The 21,110-nt window shown below is 38.6% G+C and overlaps 1 protein-coding gene across 1 annotated transcript in view; it reads right to left on the bottom strand.

The window, feature by feature from the left end:
• The window catches only part of LOC133528895 (ceramide synthase 6-like), a 44,063-nt gene that overhangs the window by 7,361 nt on the left and 15,592 nt on the right, over nucleotides 1–21,110 (bottom strand). Inside the window, exons 3-4 of the mRNA XM_061866394.1 lie at nucleotides 19,437–19,658; nucleotides 464–685 (exon numbers count right to left, since the gene is read on the bottom strand). Coding sequence (XP_061722378.1) covers nucleotides 464–685; nucleotides 19,437–19,658 — 444 coding nt within the window. The remainder of the gene's footprint in view (nucleotides 1–463; nucleotides 686–19,436; nucleotides 19,659–21,110) is intronic.

Here is a 21,110-nt window from a genome sequence, read left to right as displayed (position 1 = left end):
AACTATAGAAAAATGACGTAAAATTACAAAAAAATCATGAAAGAAAAAATCGAAGTTATGTGGACTTTTGACTGGAAAAGAAAAAAAACGGGCACCTACAGAACAAACCTGCTTATCATTTCGTATTCTGTAAAAGTAGGAAAATAAAGTCTTGAAAGGTAGAAGGTTCCCGAGAAACAAGATACCTATTTTTGGGTCCCATCCAAAAAAAAACAGATTTTATTTACTTCTGCTTTCAATATGCCTTATTTTGAAAAAATGTATACCACATTTATTGTTATTTAGACACTCAAAAAAAGATTTTCTCGAAAAAGTACGAATGTCCTCTTTTCGGCCGATCCAGCCCATAGTGCACCGGACCGGCGTGCGCAAAAGGGTTTTGACTTATACCCATTGCTAGTAAAATGTGGGTTTGAAACTTCTTAAGCAAATAAGCTGGTATTTCTGGTAACATATATCTTACCTCAACGAATATATCAGCACAATCATGCACCAGCAGAACTAGCGTTCCTATCCTGTGCAGATTGCAGATCCAGCTGAAGGACAACAGCATGATGGTGGCCAGATGGTGGACGAACATCTGCCAGAAGTCCTTCCGTTTGACGTCGTGGAACTGCGATATGGTGAGCGACCAGTAGAAGGCGGAGGAGATCATGTAGTACCACCACACGTCGGTCGTTAGGCCCTGAAACGAAAGAGATTAGTGTTACTGACAGTTTTAGCAATAAGTAATATAATAGGCTGTACTAATGTCTTGTCGGCTTTCACAATTATTAGCTTCTTCAACCTTATTTTGCCCTGCCCGAGTCTGTGTTTCCGTATGAGTACAATCTGAATCTCTTCAAGGCTAGAGTAAATAGGTATCTCATAGGTAAGCGTGCTCCACCGTAGACCGCATCATCACTTACCATCAGGTGTGATCGTGGTCAAACGCCTGCCTATCCTCCATAAAAAAAAAAGGCAAAAGTGATGTGGCAATTTTCTACATTATATATATTCAGTTAGCTCAGGGGTCTCCATACTTTTTGACCGGAGCCAAAGCCAGGTCTCCGTAACCAAAACCTGCCGAATTGTGTGGAATTTGGCCCGCGGACCGTAATTTGGAGATAGATGAGCTAGCTGATTAGAATATGTATATAGTAGATGCAACAATCCATATTTCATTTCACCAGCGCTGTGTAGTTAACATCCATCATCTTCGCACATACGTATTTTACCGTATACGTACTCTAAATAATTTGAATCATAATTCCGCTTACCCAAACGCAGGGTAATTATGAAATCAGCGGAATCAGGCATGACTAACATTTGTTTACGAACCGGTATCGGCAAAGGTCAAGAACGCCAGAATGTAAACAAAGTAAACACACCGCGTGCCGACATGTTGATATTGTGACTTGTAACAGTTTGATCCGATTAGCGAAATCAATACTTATTGACACTCGATAACGACTTGCAGCGTATGCACTAAACTTGTAACTAGTAATAGAGTGAACTGACGTTTGTGATAAAAGAGAACTTGGTAGCTGTATGTAAGCATTTGTTTTAAAATCAGGTACTTTATTTAGATAAAGATATTTTTCCAGTAGGAGGTCATCCATTAATTACATCACACGTTTAGGGGGAGGGAGGGGGTCAAGAAAATGTGACATGTTGTGACAGGGGGAGGGGGGAGTCACAAACTTTGTGACGTCACTTTAACTTCATCAGTATTTATTTAAAAAAAAATATTCGCTGTAGAGTTAAATAACGAGTTTTTGGAATGATAATCGTTTTATGCGATTAATTTTCTTTCCTAGTCGGTTTTGTGTTATAATTACTAATATTACTTTTGTCAAAAATATTTTGATAAAATATTAATAGGGTACATAATTCGATTCGCCGATTTTGTTGAAAAAAAAATTGAGAAAAATGTGACGTCACACCAGGGGGGGGAGGGGTTTGCCAAATGTGACCAAGTGTGACAAGGAGGGGGGGGGGGGGGGTGAAAAAACCTAGAAATTCGTGTGATGTAATTAATGGATGACCCCTAGGCATATTACAATGCGCTTATGAACGTCAAATAAAGCTACACCGGCTCTCAGGTCAGAGGAGGAGGTTAGACTCTAACCCTACACCTCTGACCCGAGAAGATTTAAATCCCTTCTAAATTATAGGAGGATATCCCAATATGGGACCGGCAAGAAACTCGGCGAACCAACAATAAAGCTTTATGGAGTAAAGTGTTAAAGTAAACAATTCCTACGTGTCCCTACTTTTTGTAACTGTGTTGTTTTACTGATTCGTATTGTCATGATATTAAAGGTTATATTTGACTAATCTGCGCGTCATCGTGGATGGCACGAACTGTAATTAATACGCAAACAACTCTTTCTGTCGTTTGTTACTTCTTCACTCTTAAACCAATGAACCGACTTAGATGAAAGATAAGGATATAGGATAGTTTTCATAAATCATTATCATCATCATCCCACGTGTATTCATCGTGATAGTTAAGTTTATATCATTACCGCATAAAGTTTCCGATAATATCGTCTTGCTTAGGTAGATACTTCTGCAGACTTATTTCCACCTAATGCTAGTAGATGTATAATACCGCTTTATCGCATAAAGATAAGATAAAGATAGTTTATTATTCAAGTAGGCATATTACAATGCGCTTATGAACGTCAAATAAAGCTACACCGGCTCTAACCCTACACCTCTGACCAGAGAAGATTAAAATCCCCTCTCAATTGGAGGAGGGTATCCCAATATAGACCGGTAAGAAACTCGGCGGGAGTGATTCTTATACGTTGTATGAAAGTTATATTAACTGACAGACAGACAATTCATATTAATTTATGAACTATAAGCAATGATATTATATAACTATAGATCAGTTATACTCACAGTCTCACACATAAGAAGCACAAACAATACTTCCTAATTTATTTCTACATCTACGAAGAAATCTGTTATTTTTTATTATTTTCGCATTCGTTTCGTCTTTGTCATACACGTTGTTAAACATGAGCTTGTCTCTTTCTCTATGGGTGAGCGGGAGATCCTTAGCACATTTCTCGCTTACCCAGGTGCGACTAAAGGAAACTTGTAAGTACAATTTGTCACAAGGCGCTTCAATTTTACGCCTATAACGTATCTTGAGTTATACAAAGTATAGGGTGAGTTCAAGTATCACCCAAGGCAGTAATTTTTCCACTTTTATATTTATGAGTCCATCTGTTTTGTTTATCACTGGTTTCGAAAAGGATTCGTAGTAACACGTCTATTACGTGTTATCTATTGTTTTATTATTATTATTCTGTTTACACGATGAATACGTATGATACGATGAACACGGTCATACGATCGGTGTTCCCTTGGCTATGACTCATGTGTAGATTAGATGCTAATAGATTATGCGTCTTTACTACATGTGCAGGCTTTAAAGGGTTTCATAATGAGTCATTTCGTAAACCTATTTTAAAGATGATTAATTTTATTTTTGATTCATGTGTCTGAAACTGAAGGGCCGCCTTCTGAAGGTTTTACCTGCTATGCAAAAAGAGGATATATAATTTTAAAATTTCTACAAAATGTTAATTCTAGATAGGTTTTCATAATTAATTTATTGTATAATATCATGTGGTACAAAATGTGTGTTTTAATACACTGGAGACAATAGCGCTGTTATAATTTTGTTGTGCGTTATTAAACTTTGTTAAAACTAATTTGGAGTTTCAACAATTAAGTAAACAACACATCCTCGCGTATAGTTTGACAATCATAAGGGATCTTATAGCCCTTAAGAGGAAAGAGGACGGCCGTTTCTCCATACAAACGCAGTCCCCATTTTTCTCGCTGGATATTGACATTTTGTGGACAACCATGATTTTATCAGCAGTTTATATAAGCCTTTTATTTATATCAAATACTAGTTAAAATATATGTTGGTTATTAATATTTCATCATCTGGCAGACCCAGGCGGAGATGGCGGGATGACCTGGACGCATATCTCACCGGCTGGCCGGACATGCTCAAAACCGAGACGGATGGAGATCGAGGAGGGGAAGGCCTTTGCCCAGCAGTGGGACACCATATAGGCTAGTAATAAATAAATAAAATATTTAAATGAAAACCATCATCGTAACATTTTAGGTTATTACGTCAAATGCTAACAAAATCTGTCATCATTTGTTTACATTATGTATCTTCTCTATTGAACTCGCCCAAAACCAACTCCAATGGTATGTCCACGCGGAGGCGGCGATAGGCGATAGGCGTGGGCGACGTGGGCCACCGCCTACGGCCTCGCGGTCTTATGCTTAGGGGCCTCGCGCTTCAAATAAGTATAACTCTGACACAATGTAAATATGTTCGTTATTCCTTGCGCGACCAGAGGGCCTCGCTAACTGTACCTTGCCCACATAACATTTTGGTCTTGCCCTGCCACTGTGGCCCAGTGAGGCGCCCACCAGAGCAAATCACGAGAAAGGTGCTAGAGATGAGTGAGAAGCCTTAGGGGTCGCGGGAAGCCCAAGATAACATGGATAGATCTTGTAAAAAAGAATCTGAAGAAGGAAGAATAGTACTAGAGACGACCTAGAACAGACGCTCCTGGCGTCGCGAGAGCCGACCCGAAGTAGGTAACTGGCAAGGCTCGGAACCGGTTTTTAAAATACCGGTACATACCGGTATTCCTCCGGACTCATATAACAACGCGAACGATTTAAGAACTATATTGTAACCTAAAAAGACCGGTTTATTCGACGAGCGACGAAACTGCCGGCCGGCCTGGTGGTGTGCCACGTACACAAAGACACCGACGTAAGAAGACACCGGTTTTTATTAAATTAAATTTTCTTTATAAAAGACAACATATGGTCCATAAATGTGTTAGTTATAGCTTATCAGTTATTGTCCGAAACCGGTTAATTTGACCAGAACACCTGGTGTAAATTTATACGATAGCGTGACGTACGCGTTTTCGTTAAGTCTAATTTTGTATGGGATATAGAAACCACCACCAAGCTATATATAGCGCACCAAGCGGGACGTTTTGGAAACTCAAAATCCCATACAAAATGTGACTTAACGCAAACGCGTACGTCACGTTTCGCTATCAAATTTTAGGGTTAAAGAACAGTTCTCAGAAAAACCGTTTAAAAGTAGCGGTTTTTCGAGCGAAACGGAAATTAAAAGGTTTTGCGCCAAGTACATGACAACCGTTTGGGAATTTAACCGGTTTCCGAGCCTTGGTAACTGGGATAATGCTAGGAAGAAGAGAGAGAGAGAGAGATTGAACTCCACTTTAACTCTGTTTAGAACAGATCCAGTGGCTGATACTTTTGGCGTGTTGTTTCATCCGTTACTATTGCTGCTAACTGTACCATCGGCATGAATAACGCATTAAGGTCCACCTCGAGTCTATAAACATGTTACTGTTAATACTGTCAACGTCTACAACCACTTTATATCATTAGTGTAACTAATGAATAATGACCTTTTAGACATGTGACAGGTCATTAACCTGCGATGACAGTTAACCTAAATACCTATGCAAATGTGACTATTTGTGGTAATCGTGTTCAAATACGCCGCCTTAGGGTTCCGTAGCAGAAGGGTACTAATAATGAAACCCTTCTATTAAAAGTTAATACACACTTTATAGTTCTGTACCAACGGGAGACAGCTATTTGCCTATTTTACAAGCTTGTATTTAAAGATTTAATTTGTGACCCATTTGGTAGCTTGTCACAGTGACAACAGTTGAGATCTCTAGCGACTTTTGTGTTGTTTGTCACTGTAATGTACTTCTACGGTTAAATAAAAGCTTGTAAAATAGGCAAATAGCTGCCTCCCGCTTGAAATTTTTGACAAGAAAAACTTATTTTATAATACCATACCATAACTAATGCAAAAAGAACTGTGAGTGGGTAGAAACAATTACATATATTTCTAAATACAAACACATCTACAGCACGTACGCTTTGATATAAAGTGGATCCCTGTATAGACACAATGCACATTTCGGCCTACTTACTGTATACCGCCCGTTTGCCAAACCTTTTAAAAGTTTATTCAAACAATATACCTAGGTCTAATAATTATCTAATAACTATACGCACACTTATGTAAATAATTTCGCCTAAGTTCTCATAATAACAATAATTATGTACCTGCTGAAATATCTTTCACGATTAGTACAAATAATATTCAAACACTAAATAGTTTGGGACAGACATAACCTTTCTAACCGGCCGTTGAAGAAAAAAATACATAGCCCTCGAAGCGCGAGGCAAACTCGCGCTTGACCGTTTCCGATACAACAAGTTTTTATTTACTCAAGCGATGAGTAGGTAGGTCAGTTTCCTAACTAGAATCGATGGAGCCTAGGTTTTTATGCATTATTTAGTCTAGTATTACGATGTTATATCGTAGTCTAAACTGAACTGCACAATCGATATGGATTTAACCCTTTACATGGCACACTTAGATATTATAACGCAGAACTACGGTTTGCACGACAGATCTGAAACGTATGAGAAGATCCGTCGATCCAGATAATTGCATATATTTCGGATCCGGATTGCTAGGCAGAACTTGGTCAGTTCTGTCACCATATTATTTTTAGGATTCCGTACCTCAAAAGGTAAAAACGGAACCCTTAAGTTATAGGATCACTTAGTTGTCCGTCGGTCTGTCTAAGACCCAACGCAACAACGACTCAACGAGGGGTGAGAGGGGGTTAGGGTCGGCAACGCGCATGTAACTCCTCTGGAGTTGCAGGCGTACATAGGCTACGGATACTGCTTACCATCAGGCGGGCTGTATGCTTGTTTGCCACCGACGTAGTATAAAAAAAAAAAGACCCTTTATATCGGGAACGCGTAGAGGTATCGAGTTGAAATTAAAGTCATATACTTAGGTCCTACAATCCCTTGAAGCTGTGAAATAAATCAAACTTCTAAGTTAACGTAAAAAAAGATGCGGTCGCTTATGCCGCAAAAAAACGTATATTTTGACACTCACAAGGGCATCGGGAAATTATTAAAAAATAAAAATAAGTTAACTTTGTACGGAACACTCGGTTGGCGAGACCGACACGCACTTGTTCGTTTTTTTTCTTAGGCACATTTAAGACTTCATGGAGGCGATAAGGATTGTATCGTATATTATGTATGTATGTATGTATGTATGTATGTATGTATATCACTTTGTTTATTGCACATAAACAGGTTAACATAAAACAGACAAAACTAAACAAGAAAAACAAATGTTATGTACAAAGGCGAACTTATCCCTAAAAGGGATCTCTTCCAGCTAACCTTTGAGAAAACGCGAAAGGATCAAACACTAACAGGTGTAAGACAAACCAATATTAAGAGTAGCAATATGAGAATTTATATATAATTTTTTTATTTTTTTTATTTCTATATTTTATTATAGACAAAACGTTTAGTCACCAGTGACAACTTTTTTCACAGCGGGAGAAATTGTGTATTGTGTAATATTCAAACCTGCGCGCGGAGTACATTTATGGAGAAGGTATACCTGCATGTCAGTGACGCGTCAAATAAGTGTCAGTCATGTCGTGTGGACCGATTATTGAAGTCAAAAATGTACTAAGAGTACCGTCGCTAGCAGAAAATATAGCAAGTTATAAATCTACTCAACATTTTTGAGGATGTTTGCAATGTAAATTGTATTGTTTATTTTTTGCCGTACTTTGTTTCACAACGAATTCTAGCTGAACAAAACGTATTTTTTAGAACATTGCCACACTATCGTAAAACTAGCGCGAGGCCACCGTAAAAAAGGTAAAAACACGGTAAAAATTTCGCTGTAGCTACTTTTTTATTCCATTTGTGATAAAAATGTTTGTTTTTTGTAAATGGAGCGTGTATTTTAAGATGAAGACTTACGTTGGATTGATAACGATAATTGTTTAGAAGAGTAGAAAGTACAATAGAGTATTGTGTAACGTTATCAAGTATAGTAAGCATCCCTATAATGGAACTGGCACGTCTGGCACCAGTAATGGGATGGTATAGACTTAATCCTGTAAAATCAGTATTTATCATCAGTTTTTAAACACTGGCAATATTTTCCCAAAAATAACCTCGTAGAGATGCTAAGATTTATTTATCATAGATGTTTGTTAGTTTTAATAATAATAAAATGGCGCCATATACAACTGTGCAAACTGGTTGAATCCCATCTTTATAATTAAACACAAGTAAAATAACAGATCACAAACGATTAATATATTTATTTATTATAAATAAATAAATATTACAGGGATATTCGTACACAAATTTACTAAGTCTTGAGGTAAGGTCAGGAAGGCTTATGTTGTGGGTACTCAGACATCGATATATAATATACAAATACTTAAATACATCGAAAACATCCTGGTGCTCATCACAGATAAATGCCCTTACCGGGTTTCATAGGCAGGGTCACTACCCACTATGCCAGACCGGTCGTCAACAACACACAACAACAGAACGGTTTATGAAAAACGCCATTAGTTTCTTTTCGTAAATGCGGCATTGACACTAAAAGGGTTGGAACCTTGCGTTGTCCAACAGCTTTTGTAACACAGTGACAATTCTGTGCGTAGTAACTATTGATTATCTTGTTAATATAATTGAAAGCAAATGTTTACATACAGCTGAGCGACGCCCCCTTTTAAAAGGAGGGCGGAGACATGTTTTTATTGTCATATGAGATATTTAATGTCGTCACTTTTTATTAATTAAGGTAATTGTGATGGTAAAAGCCCCCGTCCCATGGGGAAAGTGTCCTAATTTAAAAATACAATGTAACTTCTGTAAATCTTCGACGAAATTAAAAATATCCGTCTTTATATCCCAAATATTGAAATGTATGTTCGATTTGGTCAATTTATTTATTATTAATATACACCGTGGGCTGATAAAACCCGACGGATTTTAAAGATGTATTCTTGACCGCATTTAGAGACTAAAATGTCATAGAAAGTTTTCTGAAATCGGTCTTGTTTTAGAGATAATGTCAATTTTTGCAAAAAAATGTTTCTGTAATAACTTAGTAAAAACTCCTTTTTGGCTGCGACGCTGTTACTATGTGACTTGGTCTAGACATTCCTATTGGCAGACATAAAATTTTGTAAGAAACTCACAATTTTTAGTGTAAATAAAAAAACTTTACTTATTCGTTGTAACTAATATAACAACGTTTTCATTCCTCGCATTCGAGCGCGCGCGCCGGCGACCCCGCCGAAGAAAGGACGCACCTCATGGACACACCTCAAGGACACTTTTCGAAAATGGGCCAATCAGGAGAGAGCTGGCGTCGCCCATGCGACGCCATCTTTCTCTAGGCTAGTTGCTTAAGAGCCCTTAATCCTTGGAGCGTTCTCCGATTTCACGAAATAACGCTCGATAGATGGCGTTGGCGCTCGGTACGCGAGCGCCGGCAACGCGACGCGCGTTTCAATGCAGACTAGAATAATCTTGATAGTTTTCAATATAATTTCAAGCAACATTAATTTTAGTGTCATATGATATCATATGGGCACTCTTTATTTTATTGTATATGCACAGTAGTTTTTTTTTTATGTACACTACTACTAAGTGTACAGACTACAGAGTGTACTATAACCCTTGCTCTTTATTCTGTCTCTTTCACACCAATGGAAAATGAAGAAGTTACTAAATGACTGCAGGTATAAATAAAGTATATTAGTGCGATAGAGAGACAGATAGTGTTTCGTTGTCGTATCGTAAACGATTGGCATGTTGGCCACACACTTGCTTAGTGCCTAGCCAAAATACCAATCGTTTGCGTATATTAGTGCGATAGAGAGAGAGTAGTGTTTCGTTGTCGTATCGTAAACGATTGGCATGTTGGCTACGCACCCATGATACCTAGCCAAGAAGCCAATCGATTGCGCATATTAGTGCGATAGAGAGACAGATAGTGTTTCCTTGTCGTATCGTAAACGTTTGGCATGTTGGCTACGCACCCATGCTGCCCAGCCAAGATGCCAATCGTTTGTGCATATTAGTACGAGAGAGAGACAGATAGTGTTTCGTTGTCGTATCGATTGGCATGGTGGCTACGCACCCATGCTGCGTAGTCAAGATGCCAATCGTTTGCGCACATTAGTGCTATAGAGTTTCAGTGTTATTTGAAATCACGTTAGGGTTTGTATTATTATTTTTGACCCGAATGAAGTCCATCCAGGTTCTTATGATGGAGTCAGGAGTTGGTCACCAGAACTCCTAATCTACTCATTATAATTCCATCGTGTTTGGGCTCAATAGATTTGCCCTGACGAGCACCATCAATCTAGATGATGTCCAGGGTCTCATGATGGAGTCAGGAGTTGGTCACTAGAACTCATAATCTACTCATTATAATTCCATCGTGTTTGGGCTCAATAGATTTGCCCTGACGAGTACCATCGATCTAGATGAAGTCCAGGGTCTCATGATGGAGTCAGGAGTTGGTCACTAGAACTCCTAATCTACTCATTATAATTCCATCGTGTTTGGGCTCAAAAGATTTGCCCTGACGAGTACCATCGATCTAGATGAAGTCCAGGGTCTCATGATGGAGTCAGGAGTTGGTCACCATAATTCCTAATCTACTCATCATAACTCCATCGTGTTTGGGCTCAATAGATTTGCCCTCACGAGCACCATCAATCTAGATGATGTTCAGGGTCTCATGATGGAGTCAGGAGTTGGTCACTAGAACTCCTAATCTACTCATTAAAATTCCATCGTGTTTGGGCTCAAAAGATTTGCCCTGACGAGTACCATCGATCTAGATGAAGTCCAGGGTCTCATGATGGAGTCAGGAGTTGGTCACCAGAACTCGTAATCTATTTATCATAACTCCATCGTGTTTGGGCTCAATAGATTTACTCCGACAAGCACCATCAAATTACCATTATGATGAATAGATTAGGAGTTCTGGTGACCAACTACTGAGTCCATCATGAGACCCTCGACTTAATCTAGATCGATGGTACTCGTCAGGGCAAATCTTTTGAGCCCAAACACGATGGAGTTATGATGAATAGACTAGGAGTTCTGGTGATCAACTCCTGAGTCCATCATGAGACCCTGGACCTGATCTAGATTGATGGTGCTCGTCAGGGCAACTCTATTGAGCCCATACACGATGGAGTTATGATGAGTAGATTAGGAGTTCTGGTGACCAACTCCTGACTCCATCATGAGACCCTGGACCTCATCTAGATCGATGGTGATCGTCAGGGCAAATCTTTTGAGCCCAAACACGTTGGAATTATAATGAGTAGATTAGGAGTTCTAGTGACCAACTCCTGACTCCATCATGAGACCCTGGACTTTATCTAGATTGATGATGCTCGTCAGGGCAAATCTATTGAGCCCAAACACGATGAGGTTATGATGAGTAGTTTAGGAGTTCTGGTGACCAACTCCTGACTCCATCATGAGACCCTGGACCTCATCTAGATCGATGGTGTTCATCAGGGCAAATCTATTGAGCCCAAACACGATTGAGTTATGATGAGTAGATTAGGAGTTCTGGTGACCAACTCCTGACTCCATCATGAGACCCTGGACCTCATCTAGATCGATGGTGCTCATCAGGGCAAATCTTTTGAGCCCAAACACGTTGGAATTATAATGAGTAGATTAGGAGTTCTAGTGACCAACTCCTGACTCCATCATGAGACCCTGGACTTTATCTAGATAGATGATGCTCGTCAGGGCAAATCTATTGAGCCCGAACACGATGAGGTTATGATGAGTAGATTAGGAGTTCTGGTGACCAACTCCTGACTCCATCATGAGACCCTGGGCCTCATCTAGATCGATGGTGTTCATCAGGGCAAATCTATTGAGCCCAAACACGATGGAGTTATGATGAGTAGATTAGGAGTTCTGGTAACCAGCTCCTGACTCCATCATGAGACCCTGGACCTCATCTAGATTGATGGTGCTCGTCAGGGCAACTCTATTGAACCCAAACACGATGGAGTTATGATGAGTAGATTAGTAGTTCTGGTGACCAGCTCCTGACTCCATCATGAGACCCTGGACCTCATCTAGATTGAAGGTGCTCGTCAGGGCAACTCTATTGAGCCCAAACACGATGGAGTGATGAGTAGAGTAGGAGTTCTGGTGACCAACTCCTGACTCCATCATGAGACCCTGGACCTCATCTAGATCGATGGTGCTCATCAGGGCAAATCTTTTGAGCCCAAACACGTTGGAATTATAATGAGTAGATTAGGAGTTCTAGTGACCAACTCCTGACTCCATCATGAGACCCTGGACTTTATCTAGATTGATGATGCTCGTCAGGGCAAATCTATTGAGCCCGAACACGATGAGCTTATGATGAGTAGTTTAGGAGTTCTGGTGACCAACTCCTGACTCCATCATGAGACCCTGGGCCTCATCTAGATCGATGGTGTTCATCAGGGCAAATCTATTGAGCCCAAACACGATGGAGTTATGATGAGTAGATTAGGAGTTCTGGTGACCAGCTCCTGACTCCATCATGAGACCCTGGACCTCATCTAGATTGATGGTGCTCGTCAGGGCAACTCTATTGAACCCAAACACGATGGAGTTATGATGAGTAGATTAGGAGTTCTGGTGACCAGCTCCTGACTCCATCATGAGACCCTGGACCTCATCTAGATTGAAGGTGCTCATCAGGGCAACTCTGTTGAGCCCAAACACGATGGAATTATAATGAGTAGATTAGGAGTTCTAGTGACCAACTCCTGACTCCATCATGAGACCCTGGACCTCATCTAGATCGATGGTGTTCGTCAGGGCAAATCTTTTTGAGCCCAAACACGATGGGATTATAATTAGTAGATTAGGAGTTCTGGTGATCAACTCCTGACTCCATCATGAGAACTTGGACTTCATCCGGGTCAAAAATAATAATGCAAACCCTAACGTAATTTCAAGTGAAAATGCGTTTTTCAGAAAATCGCAGCCAAATAACACTAGACCTTACTCATAGTGTTGTGTTCCTGCCGGTGAGTAAGGTGCCAGAGCTCAACGAGGGGCGGGAGGGGGTTAGGGTCGGCAACGCGCATGTAACTCCTCTGGAGTTGCAGGCGTACATATGCGGGCCGTATGCTTGTTTGCCACCGACTTAGTATTTAAAAAAAAAGTAACACTGAAAATCCATCAATAAGCGAGTCTGTTAGGCATACTGTAAAAAATGAACTTTTATTAAGATTTTCTAATCGCAGTATATAGCACTTCTCGGAACTCCGTAGCAGATTACGATCGCAACGAATGCCTGACAATCGAGCACAGGTCCGTCCTCTAAGCGCGCTCCGCGCGGACTGAGAGCGGGGCGTCGCTGCTGCGTATTTATAGGTGTTTTAAAAAAATATAAATTTACGGCAATGTAGGTCCCATAGTTACGATTTTTTTTTTATAGGTTAACATAAAGTTACAGTTTGCTATAATATTATTTTTAAAGCAAAATATGCGTACAATTTGCGGAAATAAAATATAATAAAACCCTGTTTTCGCCAAAAAAATGAAGAAAACTCGGAAGGTATTTTATCATTTTTTTCAAATGAATCTTCGATTGTTAATCATTCCAGCCCCTCGTACGAGATATGTTGAATCAAATTGTAGTCATTCATGTACCAAATGATTCTTGTTTATAGCAAAATTGAGAACCGAAACGCCACATCTCACTGCAAAATTTGGAAAAAACTCCCAAAAAACCTCATTAAAAAAGAGGTTTAAAAGAGAAAATGAAAATTTGAACTGTTGGAGCCCCTAGTTTAGGAAACGATTATTTAAGTACGTTATCAGTTTTGAATAAATACTAATAGTTACGTCGTAATCTTGAATGAAAAAGGAAGCATTTTACAAAATACGCTCGTCTGTAGGAATAAGGACTCTTAAGGCGCAAGTGCACTTCAAATATTCGCAAAAACGGCCTAATTTACTAGGCTGCAAAGAGGCATGGTATTCAATACTGACATCAATTAGCCTAAAAAGCAAAACAGCCCGACACAGATAATTTCATTACTATTTAGATCACAATATTTCGTTACTTTTGGTTAAGTTTTGGAGGAGGAAACAGTCGAGTCACAACAGAGAAATGTAAAAACTGCCGTTATATTGCAAAACAAAAACTTTCTGGCCTTGCTATCTGAACCTTCAAAGAATTATTTTAACGGCCTCACCTCCATAAATGGCATTGTCACTAACAAAGACATTTGTCTCTTTCTCTGCCATACAATTGGAAAGAGATTTGAAACACGTTTGTGAATAATAGGCATAACATTCGACAATGGGACCAAAGTTCATTTCGCCGAATACTTTCAGTTTTGCTACACCATCGATGACACAGTTAAATGATTTATTGTGAACCTTATCAGAACGTGAGAAGGTGTTTTTTAGGCACTTTTTTTTTCGTTTACACAATAGTCACAAATTCTTAACAGATATCAAAAATCTGTGCTTCTAAGAAACACAGGGAACAAAAGTGCGTAATGCGGTCCAGAATCGGACTAACATGTATAATGCTTATTGATTGTCTAATTAGTCACTTGCAATAATTTACGGGCTGAATCTATAGGTCATACTGAGCAACTTTTACTTTAGGGCCAACCCCAAAATCCAGAAAAAAAAAACTCTTCCATAGAAAATGTCAAGGTCAGCCAGCCAAAATGTATGAAACAGCCAATTTCTTTTTTACGGTTTCGGGTTGGTCCCATAGTAAAAGTTGTTCAGTATGACCTATTCAGTATTCACCCTGTAAATTACTGCAGGTGACTAAATAAAAACCTTTAATCAATTCATCAATACACTAGTATGAATATGTTATGTAGTTATTTTATTTTATTAATTACTTGAAGTTTATGACATTATTACTGAGAGATTGGCCCGAATAAGACGAAAGAGGGGGGGAGGGGGGGGGGGGTGTATGTGTAATTTCGTAGCGATAGGTTAAGAACAAGGATAACAGGCAATCGTCTAAGTTTACGAAACTGGTTCGCATTTTCCTTTTAAGATCCGGGCAAGTGCGAGTCGGACTCGCCCACCGAGGGTTCCGTTCATTATTTTTAGGGTTCCGTAGCCAAATGGCAAAAAACGGAACCCTTATAGATTCGTCATGTCCGTCTGTCTGTCCGATTCTGTCACAGCCACTTTTTTCCGAAACTATAAAAGCTATACTGTTCAAACTTGGTAAGTAGATGTATTCTATGAACCGCATTATGATGTTTACACAAAAATAGAAAAAAAAACAATAAATTTTAGGGGTTCCCCCAACTAAAACTCAAAAAATCTTTTTTCATCAAACCCATACGTGTGGGGTATCTATGGATAGGTCTTTAAAAATGATATTGAGGTTTATAATTTTTTTTTTTTCTAAACTGAATAGTTTGCGCGAGAGACACTTCCAAAGTGGTAAAAAGTGTGTCGTCCCCCCCCCCCCCGTAACTTCTAAAATAACAGAATGAAAAATCTAAAAAAAATATATGATATACATTGCCATGCAAACTTCGACCGAAAATTGGTTCGAACGAGATCTAGTAAGTAGTTTTTTTTTTAATACGTCATAAAAATTAAAAAAAAATTTTTTTTTTTTCATCAAACCCATACGTGTGGGGTATCTAAGGATAGGTCTTCAAAAATGATATTTAGGTTTCTAATATCATTTTTTTTCTAAACTGAATAGTTTGCGCGAGAGACACTTCCAAAGTGAAAAAAAAGTGTGTCCCCCCCCCCCCCCCCCCCCCCCCCCTGTAACTTCTAAAATAACGGAATGAAAAATCTAAAAAAAATATATGATATACATTACCATGCAAACTTCCAACGAAAATTGGTTTGAACCAGATCTAGTAAGTAGTTTTTTTAATACGTCATAAATGGTACGGAACCCTTCATGGGCGAGTCCGACTCGCACTTGGCCGCTTTTTTATAAATGTATAGTTTTCAGATTTTTGTACCTGTACTTATAGTGTAAGACAATATCACTTCCCAAATTTCATAGTTCTAAGTCAACGGGAAGTCCCTATATATTTCGATTCCCTTGAGAGTGTCGAAATATACGTTTATTGCGGCATAAACGGCCGTACCTATTTTTTCGTTATTTAAAAGTTTGATTCACAGCTTCAAAGGGACGGTAGACCTGAGTATATGGTTAAAATTTCAACTCGATACCTCCACGAGTAACACGAGTTAAAGGGTCTTCACAGACTTTGTATGGATAGGTATTGATATTCTTGACATAAACTGTAACAATTAATGTAAGATTTAAGATAATTGCCGTGCCCTACCAGGGCCCATCCCATGTGAAACAGACTATGTAACACCTGTGTACCTACCATGGATGCAATAAATATATGTCATATTCATATGACATACACACGGACGGACAGACAGAGATTTTTTTTCCTTTTGAGGTACGGAACCCTAAAAATTTAAAAAAACTGTCATGTCTACACATAGCTCTCATACCATACTGTATACCTTTTGCTTTGGGAATTTAAAAATGTTTCACTGTATAGCATGCGCATCTTGGTGCAAGTAGTATTATTACACATGATTAGAACTTTTAGAACGCCGTTTGACTTTGATCCGTATTCTTTCACTAATATGTGTTAGATTTGTTAAATATCAAAAAGTGGCGCCACCTTACCGGGCAGCGGCTAAAGATTGTGGCGCCACCGCTCGAAACGAAGCCGCCATACCTTTGGGCTTTGATCTATTAGATGGCGCCACTATTTGATATTTAACAAATTTAACACATATCATATCAGTGAAAGAATAAGAATCAAAGTATCATCACTTACCATCAGGTGTGATCGTGGTCGAACGCCTGCCTATCCTCCATAAAAAAAAAAAGTCAATAAATGGTGTTCTAAAAGTTTTAATCATTTGTCGAAAGATGGCAGTAAATTTACTGTGGCTACAAAATATTCGTTAACAATCCTATTAACTATTTTAAATTATCTTTGATACAGGTACTTATATGATCTTACGTTGAATGGGATGTGGTGGCTTGAAATAATTAAAATCTTACAATGTAAAAATCATAAATCGAACATTACGCTTCAGTAGGTCACATCTGCCAGTCGCAAGTGATTTATAACTACAAAAAATGCTTAAGAAGTGGCTGAGTAAAAAAGTAGCAGTGAATTCTCTCTAATTTTTTGCTAATTAGGGGTCATCCATAAATTACCTCCCACGAATTTCATGATTTTTTTATCTCTCCCCCCTCCTTGTCACACTTGGTCACATTTGGCAACCCCCTCCTCCCAGGTGTGGCGTCACATATCTGGCAATCTTGTTTTCAACGAAATCAGCAACTCGAATGAAGTAGACATGATTATTTTAGTAAAATACATTTTGAATAACAGTAATATTAGAAATTTAATGACACGAAACCGATTAGGGATAAAAATCTCTCGAATAGAAAACGATATATAATTGCAAGAACTAGTTATGTAGCTGTAACACGAATACAATAAATCAAAACAATTTTTGACTACAAATGAAGTTCAAGTGACGTCACAAAGTTTGTGACTCCCCCCTCCCCCATGTCACATTTTCTTGACCCTTTCCCTAAACATGTGACGTAATTGAAAAATGACCCCTTATGAAGCAGTTTTTTTTTTGTAATCTATTGATAATATACTACCAAATAAAAAAAAACATATTGAAATGTATGAGATTGTTTGAGTTTTCTCATTTGTATTGCAATGTACTTTGTAACTTTTTGTACAACACAATTTAACAGTCTTCACTTGCCGTTACCTACAATGCCGCAGTGGAATTTCTATTTCACAACTCGTTTTATGCTTTTAGGAATATCATTTTACAAATAAGTTAAACCAATAAACTAGATTTCACCTTGGGTAGTCAGGAAGTCTCTCCAATCTAACCTCTGACTGAGTTTTTCTATGGAAGACATATTTCACCTCAAAGTGAAGTCAAATAAAATATAAAGTCAATTATTGAACAAAAGATTATTTAATAAGGCATTAAGTAGCTCATCAACTTACAGAAAATACTATGTTTATGAGAAACACCTCATAAATTATCTCAGAAAACACTGTACAAAAAGTTCTAGTTGAGATGTAATATAAAAGGCGAAAACATGAACGCCCTTTATCATTTATTATTATTATTTACTCTTTATTGCACATAAGAAAACACACTGTACAATAGGCGAACTTAATGCCGTAAGGCATTCTCTACCAGTCAACCTTTAGGCAAAGCAGATAAGTTGTAGGCGGTGCAAAAACATGAGGTATAGGTGATACAATTGATACATGTACGAACACAATACATTCATAAGAAATACACAAACATAAACATACATATATATATAAATAATATTGATACAAATACATCGCCCTTTCATTTTAATACGACTATATTTAATTTTATAGAATAGTATCTACAGATTACTATAAAAAATGCACTGCTTCAAAATTAACACAAAATAAAATGAAAAATCCACATAATGTGATATTAGGTAGTTTTTTTTCCGAACCGCTTCTTATGTTGACAATTTGCCTAAAGAAAACCTACCATTGGCAAATGCTACTGTTTTACGATGATTTAAAATCTCTAGTGCATTTTTATGGAGTGTCGAAGGCAGGGATTGGTCCGTTTGAAGGGCACTTTGATACAGAGCAACATACAGGCCACGTTGAACGTACACTTCCTATGCTACCCGAATGCGTCTTTTACGACTTTCTGTTAATGGGTACTAGATTAGTCACAGGACGTATTTTTTTTTACAAATCATTATCATTATCTTAGAAATTGCTTCACCATTTTCACTAATCAAGTTGCTTTTAATGAAAGACGAGTTTTGACTCATAATTCTGATTAAAGCGCTAGCGCTAAATAGGGCAATGATCTGATCGCGTCGCGACGCAAATTCTTTCATAAATCGGACTTTCATTGTGTGCAAAAAATGCTCTTGAAGTCTTGAGCACTCTTGAGGACTTCTACGTGTTCCCGTAGAACTTGACGAGGGTGGATCAATGTTTGTCGGCTTGTCTTGTGACCGACGGAGACGCCACAAGCGCTCGACCTGAGGGTTAGCCTGGTCCGATATTATCATAACTATCATAAGCCAGAACTGAGCGTCGTCTAAAGGTCTTCAGTGGACCTTGGTCCGTAAAAAGCATTAATACAGCTTCTTGCCTGATGGGGATATCCTATATAAGCATGACCTATATCTCACAACCACTTTTTGTTCCACAGTATCCCGAACACGAAATTGCACACGAAGAAGGAGCACTTCCACGCGTTGTCGCAGAACTTGACGAGGCTTCGTTTATCCAGCATTTTCTATTTTCTTTACACGTTTAAAAGCCTTATCATGAGCCAGAACCGAGCGACTAAAGGTCTTCAGTGGACCTTGGTCCCTAAAAAGCATTAATACAACATCTTACCTGATGCGGATATCCTATATAAGCATGGTCTATATCCCATAGCCACTTCTTGTTCCACAGTATAACTATCCCGAACACGAAGTTGCAGACATAGAAGGAGCACTTCCACGCGTTCTCGCAGAACTTGACGAGCGTGGACGGCTTGTCCTGGGCCCGACGGAGGCGCCACCAGCGTTCAACCTGCCGCTCTGACATATCGGTCTGCTTCGCTAGGGCTGCCAACTGTTGACAAATTAATATTAAATAAATATTTATTTAACAAATTATAAAGACTATTTTCCATAAATAAATAAACTTAAATAGTTATAATGATTTTAGGATTGCTATTATTCCATCACCCTACCCATCGAGTTTGAAAAATACAGCAAAATAAATAGGTAAGTAACTAACTTCTATATTTAGTACCTCCTAATGAGTCCTTTAGCCTTACCACGAGTATGACACTGACATATTCTCTAACGTCTGTTACGTACGTGTCCGCTATGCTAGTGCATATTAGTGCGAGTGAGATGTATAGAACGAAAGTTACGCGCACGCTAGCGAATATGTCAGTGTTAAATTGTGGTAAAGCAACTTAACCCCTTAAAACGACGTTCCTGCGTCATTATCACTAATTCCTATTTTCCCACGATCAATCATAATAATTTATCTACCTACTGTAAATGCGAACTATACATTCTTCCTTATTATCGTCGGAGTATTATCGCACGTAAACGTAAGTATATCGTTATCAAACTTATCAAACATGAAATAATATTACTTCAGATAACTTCCTCGACCCACTTCCAAATGAATATCAAATAACGAAATGCAAATCAGAAAATGTCAAAACGCGAGCTAAGAATAACGGGATTTATTAAATCGAAATTTAGGCCCGACCAGAGCACGCTGGCTGCGTAAACGTACACGTATACTAAAATATTGGAGCCTTGCACGTAGTCGTACACGTCTCGTCGTAATAAATATCTATTAAACACACACGTGCACGTGCAGGTCTACGCACAAGCATGCCGTGTGCATAGGGCTTTTATGTGTAAAACAAACAAATAGGTAGTTAATTACAATAAGCAAACCTGGCTCTGGGCACAAAAGATACATCACCAATAAAACGATGTGCAAGTTGATGTAGGTACTTTAACACAAACAATAGATTATCTGACTAACCAATCCTATAATAAATAAAAAATCCTAAGGCCGACTTCTATAATAACCTTAGGATAGGTTACTTTTGGGACCTACCTAGTTTTGGGTACCTATTCCGTACCCGAAGTGTGCTAAAGTCAGATCAAGCTAAGTTGGCAGCGATTCTGATAGCCCAGCATGTGCAAGTGTTAAGTTTGACGTTTAAAATAATACTTGCATTGCACCGTCCGACTCTAAGCGGATGGCCATTACCATTATTTTGAAGGCTGCAGTATTTTTGAGCATTGAAATTTATGGCTATACATGAAAATAGTTGATAGAAAATGTAAATCGAAACTTAAATGATGAATGGAAAATAGCAAAGAGAATTGATTGTAATATTTATAATAGAGAATAGAGAGGTAGTGTGGGTAAAGTCTAAGAAAAAAATGTGCCCCTTAGTTTCATTAGTTTCAAGCTTTCATTAGTTTGACATCCTAAACAGATGGCGCTGTACTGCGCCATATGTTTTTCGGTCACTGAATGGAACTG

Source organism: Cydia pomonella, chromosome 20 (genome assembly GCF_033807575.1).
Source record: "Cydia pomonella isolate Wapato2018A chromosome 20, ilCydPomo1, whole genome shotgun sequence".
NCBI lineage: Eukaryota > Metazoa > Arthropoda > Insecta > Lepidoptera > Tortricidae > Cydia > Cydia pomonella.
Note: the sequence above shows the minus strand (reverse complement) of the source record. Positions and strands in the feature narration are given on the sequence as shown.